Source organism: Ranitomeya imitator, chromosome 3 (genome assembly GCF_032444005.1).
Source record: "Ranitomeya imitator isolate aRanImi1 chromosome 3, aRanImi1.pri, whole genome shotgun sequence".
Lineage (NCBI taxonomy): Eukaryota > Metazoa > Chordata > Amphibia > Anura > Dendrobatidae > Ranitomeya > Ranitomeya imitator.
The window spans coordinates 91897974-91925270 of record NC_091284.1 but is presented as its reverse complement, the minus strand read 5'-3'; the positions used below and the strand labels follow the sequence as shown (position 1 = coordinate 91925270).

Below are 27297 nucleotides of genomic sequence, written 5' to 3'. Positions count from 1 at the left end.
CTACAGTATTCTGCTCTCAGATGGAGTAGCTAAAATCTGGAGACATATTCCTTTTAAACATGGACTTGGGGAAAAAATTGCATGATCTTTCTGTTTTCACCATTTGTTAGAGGCTTAAGGGGGAGTCGCAGGACCACCAGGCGCATGTTACTGCAACCACATCACAAATGGAAATCCAAACCTTTTGTGTAGAGTTAATCAGTTTGCGCAGATAATATACAGTCATTGATCAGTTTGGGTGGGTGTTCTGGCAGTTATAGAAACGTGATGTGAAAGTGATTCTTTGAAGTAAATTTGTCACATTGAACTTGGCATCAGGTTTGCCAATAGCATGTCATCAATGGTTTTCTGGGAGAAGAATCCATATACCGTAACTTGTAATCTTCCAGTGTAAAGTCCTGCCCGTTCTGTGTTGTGCAGTCCAGTGGGCGGTCCTGTTCACTGACCAATAGCTTCTCTTCTAGCTTTCTCCTACAAGGAAGGAAGTCCATCATTGATTAAGACCACCTACTGGACTCCAAAGCTCAAATTAAGCAGAAATTTCCATTCAATATTTTGTGGGAAAAGATCGTAAAACTTATGTCCCTCTGCTCAAATCCTCCTGCTGTGCAAGTTTGTCTGACATTTGTGTAATGTGTATAGCAACATCCTCATATCATTACTGCAAAGTGCAGCTATTCATGCTTTTCTGCACCTTTTTTAGGGAAACCCTAAGATTTATACACTGCTCAAAAAAATAAAGGGAACACTAAAATCCCACATCCTAGATATCACTGAATGAAACATTCCAGTTGTAAATCTCTTTATTCATTACATAGTGGAATGTGTTGAGAAAAATAAAACCTAAAAATGATCAACGTAAAGCACAACTAATATCCCACTGAAATCTGAAGTTGGAATGATGCTGAAAATCAAAGTGAAAAATCAAATTACAGGCTGATCCAACTTCAGTGGAAATGCCTCAAGACAAGGAAAAGTAGCTCAGTATTGTGTGTTTGGCCTCCACTTGCCTGTATGACCTCCCTACAACCCCTGGACATGCTCCTGATGAGGCGGCGGATGTTCTCCTGAGGGATCTCCGCCCAGACCTGGACTAAAGCATCCACCAACTCCTGGACAGTCTGTGGTGCAACGTGACATTGGTGGATGGTGCGAGACATGATGTCCCAGATTTGCTCAACCGGATTCAGGTCTGGGGAACGGTCGGGCCAGTCCATAGCTTCAATGCCTTCATCTTGCAGGAACTGCTGACACACGCCAGCCACATGAGGTCTGGCATTGTCCTGCATTAGGAGAAACCCAGGGCCAACCGCACCAGCATATGGTCTCACAATGGGTCTGCAGATCTCCTCTCGGTACCTAATGGCAGTCAGGCTACCTCTGGCGAGCACATGGAGGGCTGTGCGGCCCTCCAAAGAAATGCCGCCCCACACCATTACTGACAGGCGTCTTCACGGCGTCTTCAGAATCTGTCACGTCTGTCACATGTGCTCAGTGTGAACCTGCTTTCATCTGTGAAGAACACAGGTCGCCAATGATAAATTTGCCAATCCTGGTGTTCTGTGGCAAATGCCAAGTGTCCTGCACGGTGTAGGGCTGTGAGCAAAACCCCCATCTTTGGACGTCGGGTACTCAGACTATCCTCTTGGAGTCGGTTTCTAACAGTTTGTGCAGACACATGCACATTTGTGGCCTGCTGGAGGTCATTCTGCAGGGCTCTGGCAGTGCTCCTCTTGTTCCTCCTTGCACAAAGGCTGAGGTAGCGGTCCTGCTGCTGGGTTGTTGTCCTCCTACGGCCCCCTCCATGTCTCCTGGTGTATTGGTCTGTCTCCTGGTAGCGCCTCCAGCCTCTGGACACTACGCTGACAGACACAGCAAACCTTCTTGCCACAGCTCGCATTGATGTGCCATCCTGGATGAGCTGCATTACCTGAGCCACTTGTTTGGGTTGCAGAGTCCGTCTCATGCTACCATGAGTGTGAAAGCACAACCAACATTCAAAAGTGACCAAAACATCAGCCAGAAATCATTGGTACTGAGATGTGGTCTGTGGTCCCCACCTGCAGAACCACTCCTTTATTGAGGGTGTCTTGATAATTGCCAAAAAATGTCCATCTGTTGCCTATTCTATTTGCACAACAGCATGTGAAGTTGATTGTCAATCAGTGTTGCTTCCTAAGTGGACAGTTTGATTTCACAGAAGTTTGATTTACTTGGAGTTATATTTTGTTGTTTGTGTTCCCTTTATTTTTTTGAGCAGTGTATTAAAATCACCAGTTCTACCATCGTTCTCTCTATTAAAGGCTATGGGAGGGCCAGCGTTTGACAGATATCTATCCTGTTCGGGGTTCACTGCTAACCTATCTGTGTATCTCCAGCATGCATGATGCAATTTTACAATGCAGCTCAATGCAATTAGCATCCAGCAGCCTCCTCCACCGAGACCGGGAAAAGATTTTTACTCTGATTGAATTAACTCTTTGAATGCAGGCATCCCAGTCTGATTGCAGTAGGGTGGCTTGATATGTAGTCAGTACATATTCATCACATACACGTGGCGGACAGAGCCTTCCCTGGCATCTGTTATCGAGCGGTGCCATGATGATGATTCAGCCTATTGTATGTGGGCTTTGTTAAATGATGGCTCTGTGCCCAGGGTGACACTTGGCATGACTTGACGTCTGACATTTAACACCAGTTCTCCTAATTCGATGTCACATGATTGCTAATGTGGATTGTCAGGAAAAGTCACATTTCAATTTCTCCTTAAAAAAAAAATATAGATCAACTTCAATAATGGCATGAAAGTATAGGGGCTTGAACTACAGAGTGGATACCTGTATCTAGACATTGCTGGAAAGGACTGCGACTTTACTGGAGTTCGTCCATATTACAGAACATGACATCCATATCCCCCGGAGTACTGATCTCTGTAGTATACCGATGTGTTTAGTGGCCATGCTTGGCTTAGTTGATTGCGTTTTTGTCAGACACCTCCATAGATAATTGGATACAACATGACGTGTATATTGATTTTTGTAGCCTCTGGTTTGACTGCAGACGTCGCTTCAAAATTGGACTCAAAATTAATTTGCTCCGTGTGTTGCACCAGGGTAGTTTTCCCCAGATGTCCATTCGTGTGTCCATTCTTCGTGAAACGATATATCAGGCAACCAAAACCTCTGACTGTAAATTCTTATTCCATCAAATCATCAGTAACGAGTGGCATTACTAATGGGCTCATGGGTGCTTTTGGACCCCACTGCGGTACTCCTTTACTTTATACCAACGAGCTCCACATTCCCCTTCACTGAAGTTGGTCATACAAATTGGACTAACATTCCTGAAAATCGAGGCTTTCCAAATATTATGCTCTTCATTGAGCAGTTCAACAGGGGCTTCTGTCTGAATGATTGAAATATTATTTAGATGTGTACCCGAATTATCCCTGGGCGTGAATATGGCAAATGGAGTCTAAAGTATAACATTTTGGGAACGACAGCCTGAATCAACAATGAGATGGGGTATATCTAAAGGCTCCCATAAACTTTAGATAAGTTGTCCTTACCCGCTGGTTTCAGGGGATCATCTTTCTAATATGTTTGGGAACCTCATTTTTGGGGGCGATAGTTCGGCTAGCAGCTATCGAATGTATAGAGCTAGCTTTAGACTACGTGAGATCTGCAGAACTTTGCCCAAACTGAACTGCGCTAAAAAGTATCCAAGGAGTAAGATCTGATGGGGAAGTCTACTGAAGCCTCTGATCTATATGTAATTGTTGAGCTTCTATCGGGACAGACAGAATGGAGGCCAACAGAAATCTGAAGCGACATTTCTGTAAAAATGGTGGAACAGAATAAGGTTGGATGCAGATGCTGGTTTGAGTATATTATCAGTATTCATTGCTTAAAGGGAATCTGTCATCAGGTTTTTGCTACGTCAACTGAGAGCAGCGTGATGTAGGAAAAGAGGCCCTGATTCCAGCGATGAATCAGTTAGTTTGCAGCAGTTGTGGTATACTTAGTTTTTAGATGTAGCCGAGCTCCCACCCACACCGCAGCTCTCTATGTACATTGTAGTGCTTATCAGAGGGGCGGTGTGGTCGGACCAGGGTCCATGTGCCATGTAGTCCTGTAGTGATAATCTCCTGATGATAATATTAATTGTATGGAAACCGTACACAACCTAAGTGACACTAGGGCAGCACGGTGGCGCAGTGGTTAGCACAGCAGCCTTGCAGCGCTGGAGTCCTGGGTTCTAATCCCACCTTGGACAACATCTGCAAAGAGTTTCTATGTTCTCTCCGTGTTTGCGTGGGTTTCCTCCGGGCACTCCGGTTTCCTCCCACATTCCAAAGACATACTGATAGGGAATTTAGATTGTGAGCCCCATCTGGGACAGCGATGATAATGTGTGCAAACTGTAAAGCGCTGCGAAATATGTTAGCGCTATATAAAAATAAAGATTATTATTATATTATTACACATCCCTGAAATCTGTCTCAGCCCATATCTCATGCTGCCCTCAGATTACATAGCACAAATCTGCTGATAGATTCTCTTGTAACCGCATTTTGTCTGGCGTACATTATTGATGGCCCCGTAGAAGTAGCCGTGGTTTGAGATGTCGCCACTACAGTTTACCCTGTGGTTTGTGTGTCCTGATTTTGGATGTTTCTTGACAGGTGTCTCCAGCCAGTCAGACTTGATCTTTCTTCCCCTGGTAGTTAGCTGGGGGCTGGTTTCCCTGTAATCTCAGGAGCTGACCATCATCCCAGTCCTGTCAGGACCATGGAGAGCTCCGAGCGCTGGTGCATGTTGCCCTGTAGTCTGATGATAGCAGATCTTTGGGATGCTGCCAGCTGACTAGACAGAGAATCTGTGTTGCTTTGTTGGAGAGAGTAAACCAGGCAGTACAATCAGTCTCTGCCCTATGGTTAAGTGGAATCAGATAGTGCTGCTCCCATATCCATCATGTACAGTTCCACTAGCCTTTTCGTTCCTCCCTGAGGTCCCCGCCCCTGCACACTAACAGGCATCCCCAAGAGAGCCCCCTGTGCCGGTAATTGACCGGCTCCTGGCCCAAGCACCCCTCCCCTCCTATCGCTCACTGATGGGGACTGCTCTCCAGCTCTTCTGTTACCCGCAGATCTGTTGTGGCAGTGGAGATGAAGTGACGGCTCAGCGGGAGCTGCAGTGACGAGGTTGGATGGATTGCACTGGGGGAGTTTGCAGCTGCCGCACACTGCACAATTAATGGAGTGGCTGCAGGAGCAGGGTGAGTGGGGTCCCCGCATGTGCTGCTGATTCTTCTTGGCCCTGGAAAAACCCTATGCCGAGAAGTCTTTGGGATATTTGTTTACCTTGTCTGGTCCTTTCCTAAATCTGCGCTCCTGCAATTTAGGAGGCTCTTTTCGGGTATACCGAGATGACCTCTCCTCCGTCCCCTTTATCTTTGTTCAGTCAATGGCATCAATTGGAGTTGATGGGACTGAAGCATTCCTTGTCTTGGCTAATGATACATGTCAGTGTGCTCTAGTTATGTCTCTCCAGGTTGATTCCTGGTGGAGAGCGACGTCTCGCTCAGTGCCCTCCTCCCCATGGATGATAAACAGTGACTTTATTTAGGTTTTGCAGCACTCTATGTATGGTGATTGTATCACTACAGGGCCACGCTTACTAGCGGCACAGTCCCCTGATTAGCATGTTTGTCTTTTTGTGTCCGTTACATTGTTATTGATGCCCATTGCATGGAAAGTTGTGTGTTTGCCTCTGTCCGCAATGCCCTCCAATCTAGGGGTCTTGTGCTTCTGGACAACTTGTATTGATTGACGTGTATGAAGGAGGAGATCTCCATGTGTCTGCAGCATGGTTAGTCTGACAACTGACGAGCACATACAGGACCTGCCGCTATCGTCCTCCAGTGTGGGGTTCTGACCAGCTATTCCTCAGAGTGACGACAATCTTTGTTTTCCCATACTACTTCCATCTGACACACACAGATAACATTGTCCTAATTGACAGAACACTCCATCACATTCACTGACCAGCGATGGACACCGTGTCAAGCTCCGGACGGATACAGCTCTCCGCCCATCCCATGAGCAGGGCACTGGTACCCCAGTGACTCTAACCATACCCACTGGAAATTTGCACGAAGTGACACGCAATTTTCCTTTAAGTACATAACTGAAGAAGGTCGAAAAGACCGAAACGTTTTTTTGTTGGTACTACGCAATACATTTTCAAGCTACACGCATTGAAGTTGAGTGCCAGGTTCTTTTAGATTTATGGTATTAAGGTGTGGGATCCTACCTCTGCACCACTATAGCAGTGCTCATGTTTTTGTTCACCGTATGAAAATTGTACATTCACACTGAAGGCATCAAAGCTATGAATTAACACATGTGGAATTATATACTAAACAAAAAAGTGTGAAACTGAAAATATGTCTTATATTCTAGGTTCTTCAAAGTAGCCACCTTTTGCTTTGATGACTGCTTTGGACAGTCTTGGCATTCTCTTGATGAGCTTCAAGAGGTAGTCCCCGGGAATGGTTTTCCAACAATCTTGAAGGAGTTCCCAGAGATGCTTAGCACTTGTTGGCCCTTTTGCCTTCACTCTGCGGTCCAGCTCACCTCAAACCATCTTCATTGGGTTCAGGTCTGGTGACTGTGGAGGCCAGGTCATCTGGTGTAGCACCCCATCACTCTCCTTCTTGGTCAAATAGCTCTTACACAGCCTGGAGGTGTGTTTGGGGTCATTGTCCTGTTGAAAAATAAATGATGGTTCAATTAAACACAAACCGGATGGAATAGCATGCCGCTGCAAGATGCTGTGGTAGCCATGCTGGTTCAGTATGCCTTCAATTTTGAATAAATCCCCAACAGTGTCACCAGCAAAGCACCCACACACCATCACACCTCCTCCATGCTTCACGGTGGGAACCAGGCATGTAGAGTCAATCCGTTCGCCTTTTCTGTGTCGCACAAAGACACGGTGGTTGGAACCAAAGATCTGAAATTTGGACTCATCAGACCAAAGCACAGATTTCCACTGGTCTAAAGTCCATTCCTTGTGTTCTTTAGCCCAAACAAGTGTCTTCTGCTTGTTGCCTGTCCTTAACAGGGGTTTCCTAGCACCTATTTTACCATGAACGCCTGCTGCACAAAGTCTCCTCTTAACAGTTGTTGTAGAGATGTGTCTGCTGCTAGAACTGTGTGTGGCATTGACCTGGTCTCTAATCTGAGCTGCTGTTAACCTGCGATTTCTGAGGCTGGTGACTCGGATAAACTTATCCTCAGAAGCAGAGGTGACTCTTGGTCTTCCTTTCCTGGGGCGGTCCTCATGTGAGCCAGTTTCTTTGTAGCGCTTGATGGTTTTTGCCACTGCACGTGGGGACACTTTCAAAGTTTTCCCAATTTTTCGGACTGACTGACCTTCATTTCTTAAAGTAATGATGGCCACTCGTTTTTCTCTACTTAGCTGCTTTTTTCTTGCCATAATACAAATTCTAACAGTCTGTTCAGTAGCACTATCAGCTGTGTATCCACCAGACTTCTGCACAACACAACTGATGGTCCCAACCCCATTTATAAGGCAAGAAATCCCACTTATTAAACCTGACAGGGCACACCTGTGAAGTGAAAACCATTCCCGGTGACTACCTCTTGAAGCTCATCAAGAGAATGCCAAGAGTGTGCAAGGCAGTCATCAAAGCAAAAGGTGGCTACTTTGAAGAACCTAGAATATAAGACATAATTTCAATTGTTTCACACTTTTTTGTTAACACATGTGAAATTATATACTTAATTCATAGTTTTGATGACTTCAGTGTGAATGTACAATTTTCATAATCATGAAAATACAGAAAAATCTTTGAATGAGAAGGTGTCCAAACGTTTGGTCTGTACTGTATCTATATATCATAGAGGGAGGTCCTGCAAGAGATTGCCTGTACACAGCATTGTAGGCTTTTATATAGATCTATCGATGTGTAATATAGTTTCATGTGTGGATCCATATAGATACAAGAAAATGAGGGCAAATAAACACTCACAAATAAAGTATATTTAGCTGTCTGTGTACAGGTATATATGTGTAATGTGTGCGCGCATGTATGTGGAATGTGTGTGTAATGTGTCTGCGTGCATGTGTGCACGTTCGCATGTATATGTAGTGTGTGTGTGCACATGTATGGGTAATGTGTGTGTGCGCGTGCATGTTTGTGTAATGTGTGTGTGTGTGTGCACACGTGTGTGTATAGAATATATGTACAGTTGTGCTCAAAAGTTTACATATCCCGGCAGAAATTTTTATTTCTTGGCCTTCTTTCAGAGAATATGAATGATAACACCAAAACCATTACTCCACTCACGGTTAGTGGTTGGGTGAAGCCATTTATTGTCAAACTGCTGATCTTTTACTGTATAAAGTGTGAATTACTGTGTGATTTTATATAATATATATATATATATATATATATATATATATATATATATATAATGTGTATATATGTGTGTGTGTATATATATATATATTTATGAACATTTAATGTGCGTATGTCTATGTATGTGTTATTACGTATGCATGTGTGAATAACTGTAATAGTTATATTATGAATGTGTATGTGTATATGTGTGTGTGTATGTATGTATGTATGTATATATATATATGTATGTATGTATATATATATATATATATATATATATGTATATGTATATATATGTATATGTATATATATGTATATGTATATATATGTATATGTATATATATGTATATGTATATATATGTATATGTATATATATGTATATGTATATATATGTATATGTATATATATGTATATGTATATATATGTATATGTATATATATGTATATGTATATATATGTATATGTATATATATGTATATGTATATATATGTATATGTATATATATGTATATGTATATATATGTATATGTATATATATGTATATGTATATATATGTATATGTATATATATGTATATGTATATATATGTATATGTATATATATGTATATGTATATATATGTATATGTATATATATGTATATGTATATATATGTATATGTATATATATGTATATGTATATATATGTATATGTATATATATGTATATGTATATATATGTATATGTATATATATGTATGTATATATATATATATATATAATGTTTATATAATCTGTGTTTATGTATACAAACTCTCACCGTGATCTGATTTGTGAATGTTTCCATCATGAGTTTTGATTTAGTAAAGCCCCAATCCCCAGAGAGATAGCTGCAATGTAACGCATGCTTTATGTAATGATAGCGGATGTTGCTCTGGAGATCACACTTATCTTTGCCTTCTGGCGGTAACATTTCAGGTGGGTGTATGACTGCAGAGAAAGGGTTAGATTTCTGTACATCTCCTTAGAGGCTATACGCAGTTGAGTTGGGCGCCCCTCACTGGTCATCTTCTGTAAAGCAGTACCTTGTTGTAGATACATTAGTGTTGTAGGGTTAGTCTTTAAGAGATTTTCCCCTTTTTCCTATAAGCTTTTAGTAGTAAAATCATTAAAAAATTACTTTCCTCACCCTCCCCTGGTACAGCACTAGTTTCCACCGCTGCTCCCAGGGTCTGCTATCGTCTGCAGCACTGATATCACGTTGACACTGCCTTAGACAATAAATGAGCTCAGCGGCTCTACCGTTGGAGTTGTCACGTGCCGCTCACAGCTGCTTAGATCACTGACTGGCTGCAGCACTGTTGACGTGACATCAGCGCTGCAGACAATAAACACTGGGAGCAGCGGTGGAGAATCGGCGCTGTTTGAGCCGGGCAGGGTAAGTAAAGCATAGTTGTTGATTGTTGTGTGCTCCTGCAGACAGGATCCTGAAGGAGGAAGGGAGCTGTGTGCTCCTGCAGATAGGATCCGGAAGGAGGAGCTGTGTGCTCCTGCAGATAGGATCCTGAAGGAGGAGCTTTGTGCTCCTGCAGATAGGATCCTGAAGGAGGAGCTGTGTGTTTCTGCAGATAGGATCCTGAAGGAGGCTGGGGAGCTGTGTGCTCCTGCAGATAGGATCCTTAAGGAGGAAGGTGGAGCTGTGTGCTCCTGCAGATAGGATCCTGAAGGAGGAGGGGGAGCTGTGTGCTCCTGCAGATAGGATCCTGAAGGAGGAGGGGGAGCTGTGTGCTCCGGCAGATAGGATCCTGAAGGAGGAGGGGGAGCTGTGTGCTCCTGCAGATAGGATCCTGAAGAAGGAGCTGTGTGCTCCTGCAGATAGGATCCTGAAGGAGGAGCTGTGTGCTCCTGCAGATAGGATCCTGAAGGAGGAGCTGTGTGCTCCTGCAGATAGGATCCTGAAGGAGGAGCTGTGTGCTCCTGCAGATAGGATCCTGAAGGAGGAGCTGTGTGCTCCTGCAGATAGGATCCTGAAGGAGGAGCTGTGTGCTCCTGCAGATAGGATCCTGAAGGAGGAGGGGGAGCTGTGTGCTCCTGCAGATAGGATCCTGAAGGAGGCAGGGGGAGCTGTGTGCTCCTGCAGATAGGATCCTAAGGGAGGCAGGAGGAACTGTGTGCTCCTTCAGATAGGATCCGGAAGGAGGCAGGGGGAGCTGTGTGCTCCTGCAGATAGGATCCGGAAGGAGGAGCTGTGTGCTCCTGCAGATAGGATCCTGAATGAGGAGCTGTGTGCTCCTGCAGATAGGATCCTGAAGAAGGAGCTGTGTGCTCCTGCAGATAGGATCCTGAAGGAGGAGCTGTGTGCTCCTGCAGATAGGATCCTGAAGGAGGAGCTGTGTGCTCCTGCAGATATGATCTGGAAGGAGGCAGGGGGAGCTGTGTGCTCCTGCAGATAGGATCCTGAAGGAGGAGGGGGAGCTGTGTGCTCCTGCAGATAGGATCCTGAAGGAGGAGGGGGAGCTGTGTGCTCCTGCAGATAGGATCCTGAAGGAGGAAGGGGAGCTGTGTGCTCCTTCAGATAGGATCCTGAAGGAGGAGGGGGAGCTGTGTGCTCATGCAGATAGGATCCTGAAGGAGGAGGGGGAGCTGTGTGCTCCTGCAGATAGGATCCTGAAGGAGAAGGGGGAGCTGTGTGCTCCTGCAGATAGGATCCTGAAGGAGGAGCTGTGTGCTCCTGCAGATAGGATCCTGAAGGAGGAGCTGTGTGCTCCTGCAGATAGGATCCTGAAGGAGGAGCTGTGTGCTCCTGCAGATAGGATCCTGAAGGAGGAGCTGTGTGCTCCTGCAGATAGGATCCTGAAGGAGGAGCTGTGTGCTCCTGCAGATAGGATCCTGAAGGAGGAGCTGTGGGCTCCTGCAGATAGGATCCTGAAGGAGGAGCTGTGTGCTCCTGCAGATAGGATCCTGAAGGAGGAGCTGTGTGCTCCTGCAGATAGGATCCTGAAGGAGGAGCTGTGTGCTCCTGCAGATAGGATCCTGAAGGAGGAGCTGTGTGCTCCTGCAGATAGGATCCTGAAGGAGGAGCTGTGTGCTCCTGCAGATAGGATCCTGAAGGAGGAGGGGGAGCTGTGTGCTCATGCAGATAGGATCCTGAAGGAGGAGGGGGAGCTGTGTGCTCCTGCAGATAGGATCCTGAAGGAGAAGGGGGAGCTGTGTGCTCCTGCAGATAGGATCCTGAAGGAGGAGCTGTGTGCTCCTGCAGATAGGATCCTGAAGGAGGAGCTGTGTGCTCCTGCAGATAGGATCCTGAAGGAGGAGCTGTGTGCTCCTGCAGATAGGATCCTGAAGGAGGAGCTGTGTGCTCCTGCAGATAGGATCCTGAAGGAGGAGCTGTGTGCTCCTGCAGATAGGATCCTGAAGGAGGAGCTGTGTGCTCCTGCAGATAGGATCCTGAAGGAGGAGCTGTGTGCTCCTGCAGATAGGATCCTGAAGGAGGAGCTGTGGGCTCCTGCAGATAGGATCCTGAAGGAGGAGCTGTGTGCTCCTGCAGATAGGATCCTGAAGGAGGAGCTGTGTGCTCCTGCAGATAGGATCCTGAAGAAGGAGCTGTGTGCTCCTGCAGATAGGATCCTGAAGGAGGAGCTGTGTGCTCCTGCAGATAGGATCCTGAAGGAGGAGCTGTGTGCTCCTGCAGATAGGATCTGGAAGGAGGAGCTGTGTGCTCCTTCAGATAGGATCCTGAAGGAGGAGCTGTGTGCTCCTTCAGATAGGATCCGGAAGGAGGCAGGGGGAGCTGTGTGCTCCTGCAGATAGGATCCTGAAGGAGGAGCTGTGTGCTCCTGCAGATAGGATTCTGAAGGAGGAGCTGTGTGCTCTTGCAGATAGGATCCTGAAGGAGGAGCTGTGTGCTCCTTCAGATAGGATCCTGAAGGAGGAGCTGTGTGCTCCTTCAGATAGGATCCGGAAGGAGGCAGGGGGAGCTGTGTGCTCCTGCAGATAGGATCCGGAAGGAGGCAGGGGGAGCTGTGTGCTCCTGCAGATAGTATCCTGAGGGAGTCAGGGGAGCTGTGTGCTCCTTCAGATAGGATCTGGAAGGAGGCAGGGGGAGCTGTGTGCTCCTGCAGATAGGATCCTGAGGGAGGCAGGAGGAACTGTGTGCTCCAGCAGATAGGATCCAGAAACAATCCTTTTAAACCTTTACATTATTTCAGCTATGTTGTTGGGCTTTATGTATTTTATTATGCTTTAATGCAGTCTGGTGATAAATCCTTGAAAGTTTGAAATGTGTCACTCTGCTTTCTCTAATTTCAGAAAGGACTCGTATGGCCAAACATATATTACTTGGGTAGTTTTTGTCTTTCTCTTTAGCGGTATGGTATGATTCTTAGATTAGATTTTTTTTTCTTTCCTTTCCGACCTTACTAACTATGTATCCCGGTATTGCCAGTGCTGAAATACCCAGGTACTGTTGCAGTACGAGACCAAATGCAAAAAAATATATTGTGGCATAGACGGAATTAAAAGGACTTATAGAGTTCGCTATACATATGATCGTGGGGTTTTCTCCGCCTCTCACACCCCTCATTAATGACTGCTGCCATCTGTACATGCAGATACATGGAGGCTCTTAGTCACCGGTGAGAGCAGCTGATGGGAGGGAGATCTCATCACAGAGAAGAAGATACAGGTGTTTGATCTGATTCACTTAGGCCGGCCTCATGCATCTGTGTGCCATGGTGATGGACAGATGGGATGGATTGGATCGAGTATGGACTTGGATGGACGGCTTGGCCGTAGGTCTCCTGACCTGAACTTGCCTCATATATGCCAGCCAGTGAGGCTGTTGAATTTGGTTCAGGAGCCCCGCGGACGTCCTGTGAATAGCACAGATCTGTGAATGCAGCCTTAGCCTGAGGGGAACTATTGTACAGGAGCAACCTATCAGCACACTTTTACATATGGATGTAGTAGTATGGCTATATGGGCACTTGTTGTCTCAAAATAAAAATACATTTTTTATATGGATCCAATGTGCCAGTCATAGGAAATCTAGTGTAGAAGCCATATGTGAATCAGACTGCAAGTGCTATTGTGAGAAGGGGCGGTGTCAGTGTACATGTACTGCATTAAGTGCATTGACTCACCCCAGTGCACTTCCAGCCTGATTTGGCACTAGATCTCCCATGGCTGCCACATTGGTTCTCTGCAAAAAAAAAGTGTATTTGTTTTATTTTGAAACAAATACCTATACTGCCATACTTATATACAGCCTACTATTTCCATATGTAAAAAAATGTGCTGTCAGGTTCCCCCCTATTCAAAGAAAAGCCGCTCCTATAAATAGCCGTGGAATCCCATGTAATGTCAGCAGAAGGCCTGTGATGGCGCATTATTTCCATCACAAGCCATAAGCTACATGTGATCTTGGAGTTAGGGGACTCAATCTTTTTGCTTTTAAAGAAATTCCCGTAATCTGGGACTAAATTGCCCGATCGGACTCCCTGCTTTACCTGTTTTATATGTAGAAGGATCAGACGTCTGTTGTATGGCAGACTGCTGACTGCGCAGCATGGGGGCGCTCGTCGTGCTCACACATGCTGGGCATTATGTAGAAGTACTGTCATTCTTTCTACCATTCCATATTTCATTGCTCTTTCTCTAAACAGTTAACTCAGTATCTCGCCCGCAGGAGTTCTTTGAAAATAATTATAGTCCTCCCACGGCTTATCACACAAACACAAGATCTCATTCTGCTCATCTTTCCTTTGCTTCTTCATTAACCTCTTTGCTTACATACTGTATATATAAGCCCTGGCCGCACTCATGATCTACATGCCACTGCTGCAGCCTGTGATTGGCTGCAGTGGTCATGTGTATGTCTTGACCTAGCAGGAAATCCAGATTCGGGCTCTACTTCCTTGTTTGTCCAGATGGACGTATGGAGCCTGGTGCACTATATGCAACATGAGCACTGAGAGATCGGGATTTGTTTTGGCATTTTAGATTTATTGGTGGACTTTTAAGGAATTAACAACCCCTTTAAGACTATCCTTTTGAAACGATATTACCTTTGTCTTCAAAATATATAATTTTTAAATAAACCAACTGATGTAGTTAATTTGCAAGACAGTCTATATATCACAGATTTCCGAAATTGCGGTCCTCCCAACAGATCATGTTTTCCGGACTCCTTAGTATTCCGCAGGTGAGAGAAACACTGGCAATTTCTGATGCCGTGATCATAACTCCATCACCTGTGCAATACCATGGAAATCCTTGTGTGTTGGCTGGGCGTGAGGACTGGGACACATGGGTCTCTATGGTGTTTTTCAGGATGGTCTATATCGTCTTTCAAGGTAAAGAATTTTTTTTTTTACATGCTTAAAACGCGTCAGTTGATGTGAATTTTTTTTGTGGCCTCATCATGTCAGACTTTAATGTTTTTCTAAAGACTCAATAATGGTTATATTCTGTTAATATTTTATTTTTACTCTGCGTTTTGCAGGGAAGCTCCATACGCCTGCACCTAGTCCACCATGCACTGAACGCAGGCCGCGATCGGATATCTGAAATATGCTGGGGCTGGCGGTACAATTCTTACTACCGCATGTAGCGGAGCACAATCTGCTAAACCTTCTTGTACAGAGGGGCAATATAGAGTCTTCCATACACTAAAAACTGCAGTCCCATTTCCACTGTGGAAGTCGAAGTCTAATGTATCCTACCGTAGGCCTATACACTAGTGCTCAAAATAATAGCAGTCCAATATGACTAACCAGATTAATCAGTGTCTTTGGTATAAATTAAATTTCCACATGTCAGACAATTTACCAGTTGGTGTCATAGATTCTAAGAAAACCATCAGGCTCTGCATTCATGCAGGTTTTTGAGTCTGTGTATTAGAATAATTAATTGAAAAGTGGTGTGGTCATGATAATCGCAGTGTGGAGATCAATTAGTGAGGTCAATCATTCTGTGAAGAAACACGTGTCAATCAGGTGACCATTATTAAAGGGTGAAGCCAGGACATGTTTTACATAAATTTCTTCTGGAAAGCCTGAGAAATATAGGTCGTTCAAGACATTGTTCAGAAGAACAGCGTACTATGATTAAAAAGTTGATTGGAGAGGGTAAGGGTATGTTTCCACATGGCGTATTTGCTGCGGATTGGATACGCAGCATCCAGATGTTACTGCATAGTGGAGGGGATTTTATGAAATCCCATCTCCACTATACGTGCAAACACGTAGGCAGTAGACCTGCGTATACGCACATGCGGCGCGTCTTTCCAGACCGCAGCATGTCTACTTATCTTGCGGAGACGCTCAGTTTCCGCAAGATAAATCGCACCGTCTTATGTGTAGGATGCGGTGATTCCGCACGGATCAATGAACACATGCGGAATCACCGTGCGTACAAAAGTCGGCAGCACTTTGGACGGGGGGCGGGTGTCCGCTGCTTCCAAACCGCTCAGAATACGCCGCTTGGAAACCTGCCCTAAAACTTATAAAGAAGTGCTGACAATGATAGGCTGTCCTGCTGTATGTAGCAGAGCCAATCAAAGTACTGCAGCTTCTACTCTACGATGGAGACTATTGAAGCGTGTAAAAAGTAAAAAAAAAAAAAATAATAATAATTTAAAAAAAAACATATATCTAAAAGTTCAAATCACCCCTTTTTCTCCCCGTTCAAAAGAAAACAATGAAAAAAAGCAAACTTACACATATTTGGTATCACAACATTCAGAATCATTCTATCTATCAATATAAAAAAGGATAGAATCGGTAAACGGCGTAACGAGAACATTTTTTTTTTCAAATGTCAGAATTACATTTTTTTTTTGGTCGCCGCTACATTGGAATTAAATGCAATAACAGGCGATCAAAAGATTGTATCTACAGCAAAATGTTATCAATAAAAACGTCAGATTGGTACGCAAAATATAAGCCCTCCCCCAACCCGAGATCATGAAAAATGAACACTCTACAAGTCGTTTAAAATGCCATTTTTTGTTTTACCAAAGTTTTTTTTTTTTTCACCACTTAAATAAAAAAAGAACCTAGACATGTTTGGTGTCTATGAACTCGTAATGACCTGGAGAATCATAATGGCTGGTCAGTTTTAGCATTTAGTGAACATGGTAAGAAAAAACAACTGTGGGATTTCGCTTTTTTTGCAATTTCACCGCACTTGGAATTTTTTTTTCCCGTTTTCCAGTACATGATATGGTAAAACCAATGGTGGTATTCAAAAGTACAACTCGTCCCGCAAAAAAACAAGCCCTCACATGGCCATACACTGTGTTCCAAATTATTATGCAAATTATATTTTTCTCAGATTTTCCTAAATGGTCAGTGCTAATGACAGTCAGTCTAATAAGGTTCTCTATAGGGTTGAGGTCAGGGGAAGATGGTGGCCACACCATGAGTTTATCTCCTTTTTATGCCCATAGCAGCCAATGACTCAGAGGTATTCTTTGCAGCATGAGATGGTGCATTGTCATGCATGAAGATGATTTTGCTCCTGAAGGCACATTTCTGCTTTTTAGACCATGGAAGAAAGTTGTCAGTCAGAATCTCTACATACTTTGCAGAGGTCATTTTCACACCTTTAGGAACCTTAAAGTGTCCTACCAGCTGTTTCCCCGTGATTCAGGCCCAAAATGTGACTCCTCCACCTCCTTGCTGATGTCGCAGCCTTGTTGGGACATGGTGGCAATCCACCAACCATCCACTTCTCCATCCATCTGGACCAGGGGTCCCCAACTCCAGGCCTCGAGGGCCGCCAACAGTGCAGGTTTTCAGGATTTCTTTAGTATTGCATCGGTGGTAATGTGATCATCTGCACAGGTGATGATTCCAACCCCTGTGCAATACTAAGGAAATCCTGAAAACCTGCATTGTTGGCGGCCCTCGAGGCCTGGAGTTGGGGACCACTGATCTGGACCATCCGGGGTTGCTTGACACTCATCAGTAAACAAGACTATTTGGAAATTAGTGTTCATGTATGTCTGGGCCCACTTTAACCATTTCTGCTTGTGAAAACTGTTTAATGGTGGCTGAATATTAGGTTTATGCACCACAGCAAGCCTTTGAAGGATCCTACACCTTGAGGTTCGAGGGACTCCAGAGGCACCAGCAGCTTCAAATAACTGTTTGCTGCTTTGTAATGGTATTTTGGCAACTGCTCTCTTAATCCCATGAATTTGTGTGGCAGAAACCTTCCTCATTATGCCTTTATCAGCACGAACTCTGTCTGTGCTCAGAATCAGCCACAAATCTCTTAACAGTACAATGATAACGCTTAACTTTTAGGGAAATATCTAATGTTTTCATCCCTTGACATAGGCATTACACTATTTGATGCTTTTAGGGAGCAGAGATCCTTTTTCTTTCCCATGTTACTTGAAAACTGTGGCCTGCTTAATAATGTGGAACATCATATTTAAGTAGTTTTCCTTTATTTTGAATCACCAGGAAAACTAATTATCACATGTGTTTAAGATTGATTTCAGTGATCCATTGAGCCCTGAGACACAATACCATCCATGAGTTTATTTAAAAAAACAAAACAATTAAATCTTTATGACACTTAAATCTAATTTTCATAATAATTTGGAACACAGTGTATTGACGGAAAAAAAAGCTTTGGGAAGAAGGGGAGCAAAAAAACGAAAAACACAAAATTGAAAATGCCTCCAGTCATTAAGGGGCTAAAAATACCGTTTCTGAGGCAAAGCCAACAATTGCCAAAGAATTGTGGGATGTAGCCAGACGTTAGTTCACTCTATGTAACATAGATGTGAAGCAGTTCTAAACCCACCCCCCCCCAAAAAACTATGGGTATCAACTAAATATTAGGTTACTGATCCACAGGAATGCTAAATCGACAAAATAGTACATATTGTGAGTTTGCAAAGACAAATGCAGACCCTGCTATTATTTAGAACAGCTCAATGTTCATTTTTTGTTGTTTTTTTGTAAAGTACCGTATATACTCGAGTTTTAGCCGAGATTTTCAGCCCATTTTTTTTAGGTTGAAAGTGCCCCTCTCTGCTTATAGTCGAGTCGAGTTATCCCAGGGAGTCGGGGGGGGGGGGGGGGGGGGAGGGGGAGCGGCGGATGTCACATACTCTCCTGCTCCTGGCGTGGTCCCTGTATGTCCGATGGTCTCCGGGCACCCGCCTGAACAGTCAGAGAGCCGAAAGACAGAGCAGCGTGCAGCGGTGGAACGGGGAAGGTGAATATCGCAAGTGCCGGGGGCCTGAGCGACAAGTGGTGAGTATGTGATTTTTTTATTTTATTCACAGCATATGGGGCATAATCTATGGAGCATTTTATGGGACATAATCTATGAAGCATCTTATGGGGCATAATCTATGGAGCATCTAATGGGGCATAATCTATGGAACATCTAATGGGGCATAATCTACGGAGCATTTTATGGGACATAATCTATGAAGCATCTTATGGGGCATAATCTATGGAACATCTAATGGGTCATAATCTATGGAACATCTTATGGGGCATAATCTATGGAGCATCTTATGGGGCATAATCTGTGGAGCATCTTATGGGGCCATCAACCTTTATGCAGCATTGTATGGGGCAAATGTGTCTATGGAGCATCTCATGGGGCCATTATTAACCTTTGTGCAGCATTATATGGGGCATATTTTATTATGGAGCATCTGATGAGGCCCATCATGAACTGTATGGAGCATCTTTTGGGGCCCATTATGAACTGTATGGAGCATTATATGGGGCTCCTGATTCAATATGGATATTCAAAAACACTTAACCTACTGATGTCTCAATTAATTTTACTTTTATTGGTATCTGTTTTTATTTTTGACATTTACCAGTAGCTGCTGCATTTCCCACCCTAGGTTTATGCTCGAGTCATTAAAGGGACACTGTCACCTGGATTTGGAGGGAACAATCTTCAGCCATGGAGGCGGGGTTTTCGGGTGTTTGATTCACCCTTTCCTTACCCGCTGGCTGCATGCTGGCTGCAATATTGGATTGAAGTTCATTCTCTGTCCTCCATAGTACATGCCTGCGCTGTGCAAGATTGCCTTGTGCAGGCATGTACTACGGAGGACAGAGAATGAACTTCAATCCAATATTGCAGCCAGCATGCAGCCAACGGGTAAGGAAAGGGTGAATCAAAAACCCCAAAACCCCGCCTCCATGGCTGAAGATTGTTCCCTCCAAATCCAGGTGACAGTGTCCCTTTAAGTTTTCCCAGTTTTTTGTGGCAAAATTAGGGGTCTCTGCTTATACTCTGGTCGGCTTATAGCCGAGTATATACCGTAGTTAAAAAATTATATACATTTCTCTTCATATTTTGAAATAGAAAACAATGTACAATGTTCCCAATACATGGAAATAAAAAATAGTATAAAGATTTTGTGATTAGCTCATGTTTTTGAACACACTGTTATTTTGAACACTACTATGTATTGGGGGTGTAGAAGGCTTCAGTCTCTAATGGATGTCAGGTACGTAGTGCTTTTGAGCTATACCATTTTTGGAAGCAAAAAACAAGCAAAAAACGAACCAAAATGTGAACAGAGTCCTGGGTGGCATCCACTGCACCTGAATGGCGAATGTGCCCACCACATGTTTGGGGTGGATACAAGAGACTGGTCTCGCACTGATCACAGCAGCATTTTAGTGTTTGGAAACGGAAAACGAAAAGTGTTTGGTGAGTTTGTCCATTCTTGCTATCAGTGAATTTCTTGTATGCCCCCCAAAAATTGCAAGTCTTCTCCTACCCCATTACAGAATTAATGGAGTACACACTGATGATGTGAGCAGTCAGTCATTGCTTCACAGATCCATAGACTTGAATGGATGATTTTCCTTCAAAGCAAATCATCAAAAACTGAGACATCGCCAAGATTTTTTTTTTCTTGTCTGCGCACACAGTTTGCAAACACCCACATAACACAGATGTGAACTGCACCATAGATTATAACGGGTTTATGTGTTATCTGTGAAACCATGGCTAGATCACATATGTGGAAAATGGACGTCTAGAGGAGGCCAAAAAAGTCAGATTTGTGCAGTGACTGGTTGCTTTCAGGTGGGTACGCTCCGTAACCCGTTTGAAAAAGTGCTAAAGAAACTCTGAAAAGAGTTAACGTGGGCATTGAATTTTAAACACGACTTGCTGTTCATATGTTCAAGTTTTTTTTAGCTTTTTTTTAAACCCTAGAAGTGACATTTTTCAGGTGGCATCCACTTGGATGACGCTCTCTATTTTATACATAAAAGGAAGAAAAGAACAAAAGCGACTGCCCCAGAGCCCCAGCAAAAATTACCCAAAAAAAGCTTTAGTAATAATATCCTTAGGCCCCGATTCATTAAGACCAGTGATTTTCTCTTAGTTTTTTCTCCTGATTCATGAAAAGTAGTGTCTGATGAGTGGCTTTAGCCTCGTCACAACTTGTTCCCCGCTGCGCACCCATTCCACCACAGCTGTGCCCATTTTGGGGGAGCTAGGGGAAACTGTTGCATAAACATTTTGCCACTTTTGACTTTGTCACAACTCTGACTTGTCAAAGTAATTTACTCAAGAATGCTATCAAAATTCCTTTGATTAATTGGAGTCTACGGCTATGTTCACACGTTGCGTTTTTGCAGCATTTTTTGCACCGTTTTTTAATGTAAATTTTCATCTGTTTCACAGTACCAGTAAAGTTTTACATTTCAGAGATCTCATGCACACACTTTTTTTTTCTTTCTTTTTTTCCTCTGACTGTTTCGTCAAAGAGCAAAATGCATCATGTCACTACTTTCAGCCTTTTTCAGCATTTTTCACCCATTAAAAGTAATGGGTAGTGCAAAAAACGCAAGTATCAGCTTTTTTGGCGGCGAAACCTGATGAAGTTGAATCAGGTTATTTTTTAGGCACTAAACTATGAGCATGCACAAGAGACAAATGTACAATGATAAAAACGCAGCAAAAACTAATCCAAACCTTCTTTTTGTAATCAACTTAAACACACTTTAAACTTTGCATAAAAAAAGCAAAAACTGACCATGTGAATATAGCCTGAGTGTCTGATGGTCTTGTGTGTGTAACGAGCCTAAAGAATTCCTCATCTGAAGACAGCAGCGAGTCCTCGGTGGTCCGGCTCTTTTGCTGATGGTTATACAATAAGGCCTGGAGTGTGCACGAAGTATTGTGCGCTCACGGAGTAAAAGCTATTGATCGGTATGGGATTTTTTTTTTTCCACTGACTTTAAATCTACCTCATGCTTTTACTGTACATTAATTATGTAAATGAGTACTAATCCATCCTGGAAAAGTGTAGGTGTCTTGCTGACAGTGGGTGGAAATGACTTTTACAGGTTTGGAATCCTTATATACTGTACTTTGTTTCCTGGCCAGACAGAAAAAATATATATAATAAAGAGTATGAAAACTGATGGCCAAAGGGTTTTTTTTTCTTCCCTTCCTTAAAAGGTTGAGTAAAAATCAAGCGATCCTGAGAACAGAGCTCTCACTCCCATCCTAAATTGAGTGGAGGTGTGCATGCTCAGCCTACACTCCATTCACTGTATATGGCCAGGTTCAACACCTACATATCGATACTAAGGGAATCCTTTAATTATGATCTTTTGGTGGGCCTGGAGGAGTGGAGGAACCCTGGTCTATGGGAATGACGGGAATAACGTTGTGCTGGTCAGCCTCATAGGCAGTGAATGGAGCAGAGGCTGCACGTGGACACTTCCGATCCATTCAGAATAGTGCTGCAGAGCTCCAGCAATCAACAAGTTATCCTCTATCAATAGGGGATAACCTGATTTTTAAGGACTAACCCTTTACGATGTGACAACTTCTGTGTGATTGTGTTCAACTCCATTGCAACTCCTACCAATCAAAAAATGACCCCTAATCAAACAAGCTTTACAGTTTTTGAAAGCTTTATCGGTACCACTATATCCTTTAGCCAGGACTATCTTTTTATAGTTAAACTAGCTAAACTACTCGGCTTCGCATGGGTTAATAACTGCTGTTAGCAAAATAGAACGAGTTAACAAAAATTTATTCTGCACACAAAAACCACAAAACAAAATAGGTATAAATGTAATTATTAAAAGGCAAAAACTAAGCTAATAGAAGTATTTCACAACATATATTTCAACACCAGAGATATTCCACACAGATTTAACTTAATTGGCCAAGTAACGTGAAGTAATCTTCTACTACTTATTCGAGAGCCTTTTGATAAACAACATTCTTAGTTTTTCCTTCAGGTGCAAAGACTTTGGCTGTTCCAACTCTTGAACAGGTCACATAAAGTTGACCATGAGAAAAGCATGGAGATTGTAAATCGATTTCAACTACTTTCAAGGACTGTCCCTGAGCCTTGTTGATGGACATAGCAAATGCCAGTCGAACAGGAAACTGGAGGCGTTTAAAATCAAAAGGCAAATCAGATGGAATGAGAGGAATTGTTGGAATGAAAACATCTTCTGCAAGCCTCGCTTCCCTCTCCTCAGAAAGTTCATTGGTTCTTGAGGAAGCAGCTATTGTTTTCATGTCTGCAAGCCTCACTTCCCTCTCCTCAGAAAGTTCATTGGCTCTTGAGGAAGCAGCTCTTTTTCTCTTGTGTGCAAGCCTCACTTCCCTCCTCAGAAAGTTCATTGACTCTTGAGGAAGCAGCGGCTGTTCTCATGTATGTCAGCCTTGTTTCTCGGTCTTCACATTTTTCATTGGCCCGTAATGCAGCTTTTCTTTTCGCATCAGCTGACATTCGTGCCATGGAATTCCTTATGATGCATTATTGTGGTAAAAATAGTCTGTAACTGGCAGTTTCTATATCCTCTCACATAGTTAATGTGACTGACATCAGCCTTTCCAATAAAAACACCCTAACTGACATGCTATTACCTCACACAAGCTTTGTTATATTGAGAACGTCCTTTGTTGCCTATATTAACCAATCAGAGCTCAGATTAATTAACTGTAGCAAAATAGAAGCTGAGCTGTGATTGGTTGCTATTGGCAGTCTGATAAATCCCCAACCAACAGGAAGCCCTCCCCCCTGGCAGTATATATTAGCTCACACATACACATAATAGACAGGTCATGTGACTGACAGCTGCCGTATTTCCTATATGGTACTTTTGCTGCTCTTGTAGTTTGTCTGCTTATTAATCAGATTTTTATTTTTGAAGGATAATACCAGACTTGTGTGTGTTTTAGGGCGAGTTTCATGTGTCAGGTTGTGTGTGTTGAGTTGCGTGTGGCGACATGCATGTAGCGACTTTCATGGGATGAGTTTTGTGTGGCGACATGCATGTAGCAACTTTTTGTGTGTCGAGTTGCATATGACTGGTTAGTGTAGCAAGTTGGGTGCCGCAAGTTTTGTGCATGACGAGTTTTGCACATGGCGAGTTTTATGTGTGGTGCGTTTTGAGTCTGCAAGTTTTGTGTGAGTCAACTTTTGCATGTGTTGCAACTTTTGTGCATGTGGCAATTTTTCCACGTGTGCAAGTTTTGCGTGTGGCGAGTTTTCCATGAGGTGAGTTTTGCACGTGTGGCGAGTTTTGTGTGAGCCTAGTTTTGCATGTGGCGAATATTGCGCGTGGCGACTTTTGTGTTTCGACTTTTATGTGGCGAGGTTGGTGTATGTGTGGTGAAATGTGTGCTGAGGGTGGTATATGTGTTCAAGCACGTGGTAGTGTGTGGCGCATTTTGTGTGGGTGTTCATATCCCCGTGTGTGGTGAGTATCCCATGTCGGGGCCCCACCTTAGCACCTGTACGGTATATTCGATTTAGGGGGGGGACAGGTTCCCTTTAAGATCTGTGATAAGATATTATTTTATTCAACTTTCCATGAACTACATGCCCATATAGACTGCTTAGGAGGGTTGATCCTACTGACAGATTCCTTTTTAAGATTTTGTCTATGAAAGTAAGGCAGATGCGAAGGAGTTGTGATACACATTGAATATCTAATCATTCAGCAGACCCTCTGTACACAGGAGCGCTCGCTTAGCCGAGCACTACTGTGTTCTCTATGAAAGCGCCACTCTCCATATTCCATTGGCAGAATTTATGTACCATTTTTACTGTATGAAATCCATTTATATATAACAGTAATGGGTAACCTAGTTTATAAACATTATCCACTAGATAAGTGCTGTCTGTTAGACTGTTGCAGATCCCAGGTTGGGACCTCTACTTTACCCAGTACAAGAGGATTGTTGGTTCTTCCGTGGTCGCAGTCGCGGCCAGGAGGGGCTTTATGGAGGGTTCGGTACCTCCATAGGGAAGGGTACACACTTATGTTTCACTCAGTCTATAGCACGGACAAAGATAAGAGTGCAGCAGTCCGCTATCATTGTCACTGCCATAAATGAGGCAGCTAGGTGCGTATGTGACTTTCTTCTCCATCCAGCTCCTGTCTATGGTCGTACAGCCAAAGGAGAATGTGGACAAAGATCACCTGGAGATGAGACCAGTGGACGGCAAATTGTTTTTAATCTGTAATACCCCTCTAAGATGGATCTAATATCAATCATATGGGGTATCTGCTCCTCCGTCTCTTATAATGGTCTTAATATTTACTGACAGCCCTACCACATTGTTCCGTGAGTGTGATGGCCGGTTTGAACTCGGGCATAGTGCCAGCCATCAGCCGATTACCTGTGCGCTTGTCACTTCTCTTTTGTGTTTTTGTTTCATGTCCATTCTCTTCCGCTCCGAGAAGCCCACTCCTCTCAACAGTAACCGATTAGGACTTTTGTAAAGTGTCTGCACATTTTCTAAAAATCCTGCATTGAAGGTTGCCATGGTGACGCCAGTTCCAGGGGCTTAAGGCCTATGATTTAGAGTTAAATCTTAAACGTATAGAATATAAAACAGCGCTCTCAGGAGAGAAAAAAAAAAAGAAAAGAAAACAATTGGCAGAGAAATCGACGCCGCTCTTCGCAGTAAAGGTGTTCTTTTTACATGTACCTTTTTATAAATTGTATTTGTACAATAACTGGAGCTTTAAAATGGAAACAGTGAGCCCCCACACCCCCCTTCGGTCTCTCTGACTCAGAGAAGGAGGCAACGAGCAGGGCCCGGAATAGCTCAGATGCTGTCATCTGTGGACAGCCGCTGATTTTCCAGTTTTCACAAGCTCACAGGCTTCCCCTAATCCCTCAGTCGTAGTGTGTTGCAGAGGTGGTCAATTGACCTCTGTAGTCTCCATGTAACCTGGGGACCGGCACTTCTGGCTTCTTCTCCAGCTTCCCGATGCTTCTCCTATGTGCTGTGCCGTCCTCCGTCTCTCTGTGCTCTCCTCATATTATCGTTTTTCAGCATATTTATTTCTACTTATCCACTAATTATTTCACCATTTCTATGTTTGTCTTGCTTTTTATTCCGTTCTTCGATAACTCAATTTTCCAGTTTTCACTTTTCCTCACACCTGCTCATCTACATATTTAAACTTGTTTGCCCTTTATTTTATTCCCCTTTCCATCAGTTTCCTCCTTCCTCGTCCTGTGCTCGTTTTCAGCCTATTCTCTTTTCTGTCAACCTTTTGCAGCGTTCATTTCCCCGTGCTTCCCATTTCTTTTCTCTTCTCCCCTCAAGAAGCCCCGATGCCAGTATGACCCCCAGGCACAAGCCGTACTCCTCTTCGTTGGCTGCCCTTATCGAAGGCACTCAACGGCCTTTCTTGTTCCTCGTCACAGATTTCAACTACGGCACCGACGGGTACGACGCCGAAGGGAATGAGGAGCAGAAGAGCTCTCGTGAGGGGTCGGAAACCATGCCCTATATCGATGAATCTCCGACCATGTCTCCACAGCTCAGTGCCAGAAGTCAAGACAGTGTGGATGGTGTCTCGCCTACTCCGACAGAGGGCTTACTTCCCGAGGTAAAGACATTTTTCATTATTTGCGAATATTAGTACTTTTTATCCTGTTTTCAGAGTGTATAATTATCATTATTATAGCATATGTCATTTTTTAGCTCTTGTTCTTTGCCGATATTGGTATTTTTTATCCTGTTTTCAGAAGGCATAATTATTATTTTTATTATATAACATGTCCTTTTTGTTTTTGGATTAAAGTTGTATAGGATTTGTAGATTTACTTGTCTAGTATAAAGAAAGTCTCCTTCATACTATTGCAGTCTGTTTCCGTACCCTTCATTGCTATATTTAATGCATCTCGTACGACAACGTATCGTGTTGTATTTTGGGCATTCAGCTTTGCATTGCGATTTGCTTTACTTTGGTTATTGTTGTTTATATGTTTGCATCCAGCTTGGTTTTGGAGTAGTACTTTACATACGTTTTGGCAAGGAACATTGTCTATAAGATGTTTTACACCACCTGGGTCTCCTCAAGGAGAACCAATCATTTCCAAATTAGCTTGGTTAGTATCCGAGATCATTACTTTACTAAGCCTTGACTGTGCCTTAGATCATCTCTGATCTCAGTGATGTTTGTTTGTTCAAAATTTAGTTGATTTCCCTTTTTGGTAATTAAGACAAAAAAGTTCAATGTTCATTTGAGACCAAAATGTTTAGAGTTGTCTATTAGTGAAACGTGACAGCACTCAATGTGTGATGTGTTATGGTTCTTTTTCTCTTGTTCTCCTATCTTGTTGCCTGGATGTTATGGATGTCAGAAATTACTCAGATGTGATGAGTGAGGGGGAGTGATTTTCTGTGTACTGAAGGATCCGTTAAATTAAGGCATATGGAATCAAGTTGTCTATGCTTCCTTGTGACCTGAATTACACCCCACTGCCAGGCATTATGTGTACAACGTGATGAGTTTTGTGGGTACTCATGCGTAAATTTGTTTTCTTTTTGGGGAGAGCATATGTTTTGTGGCATACTTGGCACTGTATTATATGGGGACATCAGTCAAAA

The 27297-nt window shown here is 43.4% G+C and overlaps 1 protein-coding gene across 3 annotated transcripts in view; it reads left to right on the top strand.

Annotated features, from left to right (window-relative positions):
• LOC138672777 (active breakpoint cluster region-related protein) overlaps positions 1–27297 on the top strand; it is a 423730-nt gene that overhangs the window by 100646 nt on the left and 295787 nt on the right. For 2 of the 3 annotated variants that reach the window (XM_069761126.1, XM_069761127.1), the window contains one exon: positions 26109–26293. In XM_069761126.1, the coding sequence (XP_069617227.1) occupies positions 26109–26293 (185 nt within the window). Of the gene's footprint in view, positions 1–5146; positions 5278–26108; positions 26294–27297 lie in introns of those variants that run through there. The other variant, XM_069761128.1, reaches the window with a different exon arrangement.